The sequence below is a fragment of the Nerophis lumbriciformis genome, linkage group LG37 (genome assembly GCF_033978685.3).
Source record: "Nerophis lumbriciformis linkage group LG37, RoL_Nlum_v2.1, whole genome shotgun sequence".
In the NCBI taxonomy this organism is placed as follows: Eukaryota; Metazoa; Chordata; class Actinopteri; order Syngnathiformes; family Syngnathidae; genus Nerophis; species Nerophis lumbriciformis.
In genome coordinates this window covers 24,710,950-24,723,143 of record NC_084584.2, presented here as the reverse complement: position 1 = coordinate 24,723,143, position 12,194 = coordinate 24,710,950, and the positions used below count along the sequence as shown (strand labels likewise).

Genomic DNA, 12,194 nt, shown 5'->3' with positions numbered 1-12,194 from the left:
AGGTTGCAATGTTTGTTTTGGACACCCCCATAGTGTCCACTGTGGGGTTATGACAGACGTCTATTGTGAGTAGTGCGATCCACCAATAATGTGTTTAATCATAATAAAACTGAGACATATCTTTGGTGAACGTGCTGCCCAAACAAAATAATACTAAAACCGGGACGTGGGAAAATCGAGGTACCACTGTAACCTATTTTGTGAGTAGAAATTCACTTTTGGCAAAGGATAATAAAGTGTTCATTCTAGGACAAAGTTATGGGTCAACAAACAGGAAGTTCTGTAGGAAGCTGTAGAAATACGGTGGCTAAATTAACTTATTCTCCCCCAGGATGAATAAATAGAGTCGTAAAGAACTATCAGATACATCGTAACATGTGTAAATTCAGTGGTAACTTATTGTAACGTTTTATTCAAGTATATTATTCTAAATCGTATTTTGGGTGATTGTATTGAGTCAGGCATGGTGTGTTGTGCCCCTCATTGTCTAACCCACAAAGTTTTAGGAGTTTTAAGATTGTCTATCGAAATACGGCTAACCTTTTTAGGATTTGTCTCGGTAAAATGTCAGAAATTAATACAGAACAACATGTAGCAATTGTGGATTTCAACTCACCTTTGTTTCTGTTAAATGTTTGTTTGGGCTTTCATTTCCGGTAGACTGAACTCATTTGCCGCGTTACTGCCCCCTCTGTTTCGGAGGTGTCGTTGCACCTACAAGTTCAGGCCTGTTTCTGCGTGATACTAGCAAATGCTTACTGTAGTTTATAATGTATAAAGTTGTGAAAAAAAATCCAGCATTTTTATTTCATGATTAAAAACAGATAATTCCATAAATTATTTTGTGCTGAAGAAAAGTGTGTTTATTTGTGACTATAAGTTGACTACATGTACAAACCAAAAGAATGGTCAGTTTGTGTTGTTCAGTCAAACTCCAGCACAGTGCATCTTAATCTGGATTGGAGTTATTCTTTAACGATGCACACTGCAGCTGAGCACTTTTATCGCCGGCGTGTCTTCTCATGTGCATCAACAAATGCCTCTTGCGAGTGAACTTGTTGCCGCACACCGTGCAGGTGAACGGCTTCTCTCCTGTGTGCGTTCTCATGTGCGCAATCAGAACGCACTTCAGCGAGAAGGTGTTGCCGCAAACCGTGCAGGGAAAAGGTTTCACTCCGGTGTGCGTCCGCGAATGCGCCGCCAAGTGCGAACGCTGGCTGAATCCCCGGCTGCAGACTGAGCAGTTGAAAGGTTTTTCTCCAGTGTGACTCCTCATGTGGGAGAGCAAGTGCTCCCTGCGACCGAACATTTTCCCGCAAACCGAGCAGCTGAACGGTTTTTCCCCGGTGTGGATTTTCATGTGGCGGCTAATTTCGTAGCGATATTTGAAGCTTTTGGTGCAGATTGAACAGCTGAAAGGTTTTTCTCCGGTGTGACCTCGGATGTGGCGGACGAAACTGTCCTTGCGGTTGAAGTTTTTGCTGCAAAAAGAGCAGACAAACGTTTTCTCCCCTTTGGAATCTTCATTGCTCTTTAAGGGTTCTTCCGCGTCGTCAGTCTCAGTCGATGTTGTCGTTGTGTCCTCACAGTCTGACAGTGGACCTGTGTGTCGCTCTGCTCCATCGTCATCTTCTGTCTTCATGTGATGACTTGTCTCCTCCTCTCTGTGGAGAAAAAACTGTGACCACTCTGCTTGCTCTGCCTCGTCGTCATCTTCGCTCTTCACATGGAAAGTGCGAATATCAGCCTCCTCCGACCCTCCAAGATCCTTTTCCTCTTTAATGTGGGGGGGCTCCGGCTCCTCATGCTGCTGCTCAATGCCAACATCAGCTTGACTTTCCCCGACGTCTGGGGCATAAAAAAATACAAAGAAAGACGCGCGCGTGTTAATGAATTGAGCAGTTACAAATGGAAACTTCTAGCATTAAGGATGTCCGTATAACCTGACTTCTTTGCTATTTATATTAAAGGGGAACATTATCACAATTTCAGAATGGTTAAAACCATTAAAAATCAGTTCCCAGTTCCCAGTCGAAGTTTTTTTCAAAATTTTACCCATCACGCAATATCCCTAAAAAAAGCTTCAAAGTGCCTGATTTTAACCATCGTTATAAACACCCGTCCATTTTCCTGTGACGTCACATAGTGAATACAAACAAACATGGCGGAAAGAACAGCAAGCTATAGCGACATTAGCTCGGATTCAGACTCGGATTTCAGCGGCTTAAGCGATTCAACAGATTACGCATGTATTGAAACGGATGGTTGTAGTGTGGAGGCAGGTAGCGAAAACCAAATTGAAGAAGAAACTGAAGCTATTGAGCCATATCGGTTTGAACCGTATGCAAGCGAAACCGACGAAAACGACACGACAGCCAGCGACACGGGAGAAAGCGAGGACGAATTCGGCGATCGCCTTCTAACCAACGATTGATATGTGTTTGTTTGGCATTAAAGGAAACTAACAATTATGAACTAGGTTTACAGCATATGAAATACATTTGGCAACAACATGCACTTTGAGAGTGCAGACAGCCCAATTTTCATCAATTAATATATTCTGTAGACATACCCTCATCCGCGCTCCTTTCCTGAAAGCTGATCTGTCCAGTTTTGCAGTTGATGTCAGCAGGCCAGGGAAGCTAGGGTCGATATTCTTCTCTTGATCATCTTCGGTGGCATAAGGGACAGTGTGTGCCAAGACATCCAGGGGGTTTAGCTCGCTCGTCTGCGGGAACAAACTGCCGCCATTGCTTGCCGTGCTACCGAGGTCCTTTGTCCCTGAATTGCTCACACACTCCGGCAGATTCAATGGGGGTCTGGCGGCAGATTTCTTTGACTTTATCGTTGGAAATGCATCTGCTTTGAGTGTCGCAGGATATCCACACATTCTTGCCATCTCTGTCGTAGCATAGCTTTCGTCGGTAAAGTGTGCGGAACAAACGTCCAATTTCTTGCCACTTTGGCATCTTTGGGCCACTGGTGCAACTTGAATCCGTCCCTGTTCGTGTTGTTACACCCTCCGACAACACACCGACGAGGCATGATGTCTCCAAGGTACGGAAAACAGTCGAAAAAACGGAAAATAACAGAGCTGATTTGACTCGGTGTTTGAGAAAATGGCGGATTGCTTCCCGATGTGACGTCACAACGTGACGTCATTGCTCCGAGAGCGAATATTAGAAAGGCGTTTAATTCGCCAAAATTCACCCATTTAGAGTTCGGAAATCGGTTAAAAAAATATATGGTCTTTTTTCTGCAACATCAAGGTATATATTGACGCTTACATAGGTCTGGTGATAATGTTCCCCTTTAAAAGAAAAATGTTAGGTAGCAGTGATGCGCAAACTAGGGTTTATTCTTGACAATTTTGGCTGCAGTTCATAATTATTTTACCTGCAAGTGTCTTTAGCTGTGGAGGATAGAATGGGACAAAATTAAACAAATAAATAAATCTTTAAATAATAAAATAATGCGTAATTTATTAATTTTGAATTTGAATTAAATACATAAATGTATTATTAAATGTTTCATTATTTTATGTAACATAAAAGTGCATTAATTGATTATTTCACGATGTAACTATTTCTTGGTTTAATAATGTAATTAATGACTCCCAATCCAATCCAATCCACTTTATTTATATAGCACATTTAAACAACAAAATGTTTCCAAAGTGCTGCACAACAATATTAAACACAATTAAAAACAATATAAAATAAATATGACTAAAACGATTTTAAAGGGTAAAACCAATTAAAACAGTAAATAGAAATCAAAATTTTAAAAACACAGAGGACAACAACAATTTATTTTATCTGTCAAGCTCACCCATCAAAGTCAGTGGGCGGGGCTAACAGAATCTGGTCCAATGATTGCTCTGGTCTGAAACCTGGAACTTCGGGAAGTCTTTTACTATTTCGAGAGTTGGTGTCGGACATTTTAGACCTGGTGGGGTACGTGAACGCGAAAAAGCTGCTGACCCAGAGCATGTAGCAGTTAAAGTAGAGGAATTCAGAGAAGTTGTCGGAGTTGTTTCAGCATTAATGGCGCCTTCACAGATGTGTAAGTTACCCATGTCTTGGGCACTAATACACCCCCATACCATCACAGATGCTGGCTTTTCAACTTTGCGCCTATAACAATCCGGATGGTTCTTTTCTCTTTGGTCCGGAGGACACAACGTCCACAGTTACAAAAAAAACAATTTGAAATGTGGACTCGTCAGACCACAGAACACTTTTCTTGCACTTACAGATGTAGCGACCAACTGTAGTTACTGACAGTGGGTTTCTGAAGTGTTCCTGAGCCCATGTGGTGATATCCTTTACACACTGGTGTCGCTTGTTGATGCAGTACAGCCTGAGGGATCGAAGGTCACGTGCTTAGCTGCTTACATGCAGTGATTTCTCCAGATTCTCTGAACCCTTTGATGATATTACGGACCGTAGATGGTGAAATCCCTAAATTCCTTGTAATAGCTCCTTGAGAAAGGTTTTTCTTAAACTGTTCAACAATTTGCTCACGCATTTGTTGACAAAGTGGTGACCCTCGCCCCATCCTTGTTTGTGAATGACTGAGCATTTCATGGAATCTACTTTTATACCCAATCATGGCACCCACCTGTTCCCAATTTGCCTGTTCACCTGTGGGATGTTCCCAATTTGCCTGTTCACCTGTGGGATGTTCCAAATAAGTCTTTGATGAGCATTCCTCAACTTTATCAGTATTTATTGCCACCTTTCCCAACTTTTTTGTCACGTGTTGCTGGCATCAAATTCTAAAGTTAATGATTATTTGCGAAAAAAAAAAGTTTATCAGTTTGAACATCAAATATGTTGTCTTTGTAGCATATTCAACTGAATATGGGTTGAAAATGATTTGCAAATCATTGTATTCCGTTTATATTTACATCTAACACAATTTCCCAACTCATATGGAAACGGGGTTTGTAAATGTTTCATTATTTTACAGACTTGGCGCCTGCACACAGCGCAAAATCTACCCGTGCCTGGTTTACGGACCATGGTATTTCTGTTCTAAATTGGCCCGCCAACTCCCCTGACCTTAGCCCCATAGAAAATCTGTGGGGTATTGTGAAAAGGAAGATGCAGAATGCCAGACCCAAAAACGCAGAAGAGTTGAAGGCCACTATCAGAGCAACCTGGGCTCTCATAACACCTGAGCAGTGCCAGAAACTCATCGACTCCATGCCACGCCGCATTAACGCAGTAATTGAGGCAAAAGGAGCTCCAACCAAGTATTGAGTATTGTACATGCTCATATTTTTAATTTTCATACTTTTCAGTTGGCCAACATTTCTAAAAATCCCTTTTTTGTATTAGCCTTAAGTAATATTCTAATTTTGTGACACACGGAATTTTGGATTTTCATTTGTTGCCACTTCAAATCATCAAAATTAAATGAAATAAACATTTGAATGCATCAGTCTGTGTGCAATGAATAAATATAATGTACAAGTTACACCTTTTGAATGCAATTACTGAAATAAATCAAGTTTTTCAAAATATTCTAATTTACTGGCTTTTACCTGTATGTATATATATATATATATATATATATATATATATATATATATATATATATATATATATATATATTTATACATACACATATATATATATATATATAGTACAGTAAACAGCAATGAAAACAGTTGTTCTACTAACTGTACTGTACTTGCTGCTTACTTAAAGGGGAACATTATCACCAGACCTATGTAAGCGTCAATATATACCTTGATGTTGCAGAAAAAAGACCATATATTTTTTTAACCGATTTCCGAACTCTAAATGGGTGAATTTTGGCGAATTAAACGTCTTTCTATTATTCGCTCTCGAAGCGATGACGTCACAACGTGACGTCACATCGGGAAGCAATCCGCCATTTTCTCAAACACATTACAAACACCGAGTCAAATCAGCTCTGTTATTTTCCGTTTTTTCGACTGTTTTCCGTACCTTGGAGACATCATGCCTCGTCGGTGTGTTGTCGGAGGGTGTAACAACACGAACAGGGACGGATTCAAGTTGCACCAGTGGCCCAAAGATGCGAAAGAGGCAAGAAATTGGACGAATGCACTGAGAAGGCAAGATGAACACATAATACAAACACTATCTTGACAACATTTTGAATTGAACTGGTGATTTCGAGATGCACTTATTTATTATTTATTAACCACAGTCGAGGCAGAAAGGAACGGATACGCAAAGGCTGTTCAAATGTCCAGATTGAGCCAGTACTTGCAATTAATAAATCACCCAAAAGCAATGACCCACTGATTTAATAATGGTGCCAGTGAAGCCAGAAAAACAGATAGTTAGTTTTAGTGATGAAGGGATGCCATTTTTTCCAGTGAAAATTGATTGCACATGGAAAAATGACAAAAAATAGTTAAAATCTTTTTAATCGGTCACTTCAGCTGTAACTGTAGGCTAGTATGTATCTTACTGGACAAAAACAGCACATTTAAAATGCTGAAATTGTGGAAAAATATATGTTCTTAGCGCGCCTGAAATGGGCTGTCTGCACTCTCAAAGTGCATGTTGTTGCCAAATGTATTTCATATGCTGTAAACCTAGTTCATAGTTGTTAGTTTCTTTTAATGCTAAACAAACACATACCAATCTTTGGTTAGAAAGCGATCGCCGAATTCGTCCTCGCTTTCTCCCATGTCGCTGGCTGTCGTGTCGTTTTCGTCGGTTTCGTTTGCATACGGTTCAAACCGATATGGCTCAATAGCTTCAGTTTCTTCTTCAATTTCGTTTTCGCTACCTGCCTCCACACTACAACCATCCGTTTCAATACATGCGTAATCTGTTGAATCGCTTAAGCCGCTGAAATCCGAGTCTGAATCCGAGCTAATGTCGCTATAGCTTGTTCTATCCGCCGTGTTTGTTTGTATTGGCATCACTATGTGACGTCACAGGAAAATGGACGGGTGGTTAAAATCAGGCACTTTGAAGCTTTTTTTAGGGATATTGCGTGATGGGTAAAATTTTGAAAAAAACTTCGAAAAATAAAATAAGCCACTGGGAACTGATTTTTAATGGTTTTAACCCTTCTGAAATTGTGATAATGTTCCCCTTTAAAAAAAACAAAAAAAACACTTACCTTTCACTATTTGAGTAGCTTTTGTTCTGCCATTTGAGTACTGGCGAGCGATCTCTGAATCCGGGAACATATCCTTCACAAATTTGTTGAAAACATCCGCAAATGAGAACGGAATGTTGCTTGCAAGGCGGCCCATAATACTGAGCTGTGACCAGCCTTGTGCTTCTCTGACCGTTCATGAGTGACTATATCCATTCGGCCACCGTGTTATGGGTTATAGATAAACCGATGGATAACGGAGACATATATAATAGTGTCCTTTTCAGGTGAGAGGGTGCTAAAGGCAGTGCCTTTAAGGCACGCCCCCAATATTGTTTGTCTGCCTGGAAATTTTGGATAGTACAACTTGCCGTAGTTTTGAAGCAATGCGTGATGGGAATCCGGATGTTGTGTGTCAGTGTATTAACGTGCCAGCTGGAATAAACACACGCTGAGAAATAGCTCCGTGCCTGCCTACTTTATGGCTTATAGATAAACCTATGGGTAACGGAGACATATATAATAGTCTCCTTTTCAGATGAGAGAGGACGCTAAAGGCAGTGCCTTTAAGGCACGCCCCCAATATAGTTGTCCGGCTGGAAACCGGGAGATTTTCGGGAGAATGGTTGTCCCGGGAGATTTTCGGGAGAGGCACTGAAATTCGGGAGTCTCCCGGAAAATTCGGGAGGGTTGGCAAGTATGTGTCGGACATTTAAGACCTCGTGGGGTACGTGAACGCGAAAAAGCTGCTGACCCAGAGCAAGTTGCAGTTAAAGTAGTGGAATTCAGTGAAGTTGTCGGAGTCGTTTCCGCACTTTCAGATCAAAATATTGACCAGTACCCCTCCGTTTCTCTGGTCGGAGGCTTCCACAGACAAGCGGAAGTGCAGAGTAAGCAATCAGATGTTCGAATACGCCACGAAGGTGCATTAAAAATGTAAATAAATCATAAAATAATGAAATATTCCATCCATTCATTTTCTACCGCTTATCCCTTTTGGGATCACGGGGGGTGCTGGAGCCTACCTCAGCTGCAATCGGGCGGAAGACGGGGTACACCCTGGACAAGTCGCCACCTCATCGCAGGGCCAACAGAGATAGACAGACAACATTCACACTCACATTCACACACTAGGGCCAATTTTAGTGTTGCCAATCAACCTATCCCCAGGTGCATGTCTTTGGAAGTGGGAGGAAGCCGGAGGGAACCCACGCAGTCATGGGGAGAACATGCAAACTCAAGATTCAAGATGATTTATTGTCAATTCTTAACATGCCCAAGACACATAAGAACTGAAAAGTACATTTTCGGCACAATCCTACTAAGAGCAGACATACGTTACAGGGAGACAAGACGAGACCGCCAACGGAGCAGCCACTTTTACGGCGCTCCTTAAAAAAAAGTGGGAAAAAAGGTGATATTGGGAAAGGGGGGAAGAGTAAAAAAATATCAATCAAAGGCTGGACCCACGGGAGGGGGTCCAGACTGAGTCCAAGGGAAAAAAACTCATTTGCAATGCACATATAAACATGTTACATTTAATCACAACAAACTCGCAACAGAGGGAGCGGGAGTAGGAGCAAACAAGCGGTGGTGAAGGCGTGGTTGGGGGGGGGGGAGGGGAGGTGCGTGCATGTATGCCTAATTGTCTTGGGTGTGATGTTGAAATGTTTTTGTGGACTGGGGCCGATCTGAGTTCGACACCAGGTGTTGTTGAGCGAAAGGGAGGTCAAAAGCGTCCATCGCTGAAGTGTCCTCGGGGGTGTTTTTCAGAACAGCCTGTTCCTGATAACACAGCGTCAAGGCCATTCGAGGGAGTCAAATCGTAGATTAGGATGTTGTTTTCCGCGAGCAGTCAGAAAAAAAAAACAATGACTCGCCTGCTCTATTTGTCCATGCTGGTTTTTCTCAAATTCAATTCAATTTTCCTTCTCAGCAAATTTCTCCATGATGTGATCCATCTTGCGATTCAGATCAGAAATCGCCACAGTCTGTGATCCCACAGCCCTGCCCAAACCTTCCATTGCGACAAACAGCCTTTGGGCTCCTTGAGTGGCTGCCATCGTCTTCCGAATTTGACGACACACCAGAGCAATGCCCAGTCCAATCAGCAGGTGCCCCGCCCCGCGATCACGGTTCCAAATAGGTAGATGTCTTCCACGTCCTCGATGGAAAGGACTGAGAGGCACATGATTCTCCATTCATCCCAGGAATCTCTCACGTACCCCGCAGCAATGGTTCCATTAGGGCAGCCAGGCTACCCCGAACCTCTTTTCCTCGCCGAAAAGACTTTGTCAATTGTGTCGAGAGTCCAGCTGATCATATCCATGTTTGATGTTTAGATTTGAGGACAGAACTCCACACAGAAAGATCCCGAGCACAGGATTGAACCCAGGACCTTCGTATTGTGAGGCAGACGCACTAACCCCTCTGCCACCGTGCTGCCCCAATTAAATATTGAAACAGTTAATTTAAATCATGAGACAATAATTTTTTATTTTTTTTTAAAGTAAGTTTACATCAAATAAATTAACGACCCATTTAAGTTATTATTTAAAGATGCGTTTATTTAATTTTGCCCTATTTGACCCTCCATGTAAAAGCACAGTCATGGTAACATTTTGGCCTGTTTTATACTTTTTGTCCACTAGATGTCGTAGTAGAGCAAATGAAGCCTCGGGAATATTCGCTTCAATATACCAAATTGATAGAAAGCTTCATCTGGCTATCACTAAATAATCATGACTGGAAAAACTACAAGGCGAAGATAGAGAAAATAATGTGTGAAAGGACCAACCTGCTGTGCTGACACGAACTTGAGGCTTTAAAAAGGTGTCCAGTTGTTGACGTTGTCGCTCTATCTCCTCTTTGGAGCGACAAAGTTCCTCCTCGTACTCCGCTATGGTTCTTTCAAACACGACAAAGATTTCCTCCGCGGCGGCAGTAAGTCGCTCGTTCACAAACGCTTTCAGTTTTTGGACTTTTCGACACATTTCGGCACAATAACAACAACACCCGCACCAGAGCTACGTGCGTTAGCATTTATTGCTAACTTCCGGTGTTCGCTCCCCAGCTGGCGAGGCGCATTGACGCGCGTTAAGCGCACAATGTCGACTTTAGATGAGCAATTTGTTGTTGTAAAACAAAAATATGCCCAGGACGCCTTAAATATTTACTAAACAATAACGAACGTGATTCGGAGGTCAGGTGCGTTCTTCATTTTCACCAAAAGTCAAGAAAATCGTTCATCCTTAGTTTTTAGCTGGCCTATAAGGTTATACTGCCATCTGCTGTATTGGAGTGTTAACGCATTTGTCTCGGTGTTGTCGTTGTTTTAATGCAAGCTGGTGAATAATACAGTAAAATAAAACGAAAAAAAAAAAGCAAATAAAAGCAAAAACACTTGGATAAAAAGTTCAAGTTTCATTTTTAAGTTCCAGTTTAATTTATTCAGACATTTAAACATTTGACAGATAAAGAGAAGATATTTTTTAAATATGAAATGAAATAAGCTGAAGGTAAAGCTTATTACACTTATCCCAGTGTATTTACAAAACAGAAACAGAACGCGAACTTGATAAAAAATAAAAAAATAAAAACAATAATAGAAAAATCAAAATTAGAGATTATCCGATAATATCGTCAGGCCGATATTATCGGCCGATAAATGCGTTAAAATGTAATATCGGAAATGATCGGTATCAGTTTTTTTATTATCGGTATCGGTTGTTTTTTTGTTTTTTATTAAATCAACATAAAAAACACAAGATACACTTACAATTAGTGCACCAACCCAAAAAACCTCCCTCCCCCATTTACACTCATTCACACAAAAAGGTTGTTTCTTTCTGTTATTAATATTCTGGTTCCTACATTATATATCAATATATATCAATACAGTCTGCAAGGGATACAGTCCGTAAGCACACATGATTGTGCGTGCTGCTGGTCCACTAATAGTACTAACCTTTAACAGTAAATTTGACTAATTTTCATTAATTACTAGTTTCTATGTAACTGTTTTTATATTGTTTTACTTTCTTTTTTATTCAAGAAAATGTTTTTAATTTATTTATCTTATTTTATAAATTTTTTTAAAAAGTACCTTATTTTCACCATACCTGGTTGTCCAAAATTAGGCATAATAATGTGTTAATCCCACGACTGCATATATCGGTTGATATCGGTATCGGTTGATATCGGTATCGGTAATTAAAGAGTTGGACAATATCGGAATATCGGATATCGGCAAAAAGCCATTATCGGACGTCCCTACTTAAAATGTTATCCACAATCTTTAATGTTGTTATTAGAAATAAAGTAGGTTTTGATTGTATTGTTTTATAGACGGGGGTACAACAAGGGGAATGTTAGCAATGTTGTATTAAAAAAAATTCCACATATGTGCAGAAAAAGGAGTAAAATGAATGATGGTGGGTTTAATGCATGCATTAGGGGTGTCAAACTTGTCTTTATTGAGGGCCTCTTTGCAGTTATGGCTGCTTGTACCAGTGAATAATAGATATATGTAAATGCATGAGGGTTTGAATCATGATATTATCACACAATGTCATTATTACATACATTTTTATTAGAGATGTCGATAAATGCTTTAAAATGTAATATCGGAAATTATCGGTATCGGGTTTTTTTTATCGGTATCGTTTTTTGTTTTTGTTTTTTAAATTAAATCATCATAAAAAACACAAGATACACTTACAATTTAAAAAAAGAACCTTATCTTCACCATACCTGGTTTTCCAAATTAGGCATAATAATGTGTTAATTCCACGACTGTATATATCAGTATCGGTTGATATCAGTATCGGTAATTAAAGAGTTGGACACTATCGGAATATCGGCAAAAAGCCATTATCGGACATCCCTCATTTTTATGTATGCTCAAAGTCAATCAATCAATCAAAGTTGACTTATATAGCCCTTAATTACAAATGTCTCAAAGGGCTGCACAAGCCACAATGACATCCTCCCACATCAGGGCAAGAAAAAACTCAACCCAATGGGAACAATGAGAAACCCTGGAAGGGATGTCACCGACTGATGCATAGAGGAGTGGTCCA

At 40.5% G+C, this 12,194-nt stretch overlaps 1 protein-coding gene across 1 annotated transcript; it reads right to left on the bottom strand.

Moving 5' to 3' along the window:
• Window positions 1-837: 837 nt before the first annotated feature.
• LOC133577327 (uncharacterized) lies at window positions 838-10,382 on the bottom strand. The gene is made up of 2 exons (XM_061931047.2): window positions 9,911-10,382; window positions 838-1,848 (listed from the first exon to the last, which is right to left on the bottom strand). The coding sequence occupies exons 1-2, from the start codon at window positions 10,104-10,106 to the stop codon at window positions 950-952; spliced, it is 1,095 nt and encodes a 364-aa protein (XP_061787031.1). The 5' UTR covers window positions 10,107-10,382; the 3' UTR covers window positions 838-949.
• Window positions 10,383-12,194: the final 1,812 nt, after the last annotated feature.

Excerpts from the sequence above, each read along its gene's own strand:
- LOC133577327 (XM_061931047.2), bottom strand. The coding sequence starts at position 10,106 with ATGTGTCGAAAAGTCCAAAAACTGAAAGCGTTTGTGAACGAGCGACTT. Across the intron at positions 1,849-9,910 it reads AGTTCGTGTCAGCACAGCAG|ACGTCGGGGAAAGTCAAGCT; the intron begins GTTGGTCCTTTC and ends TTTATGCCCCAG.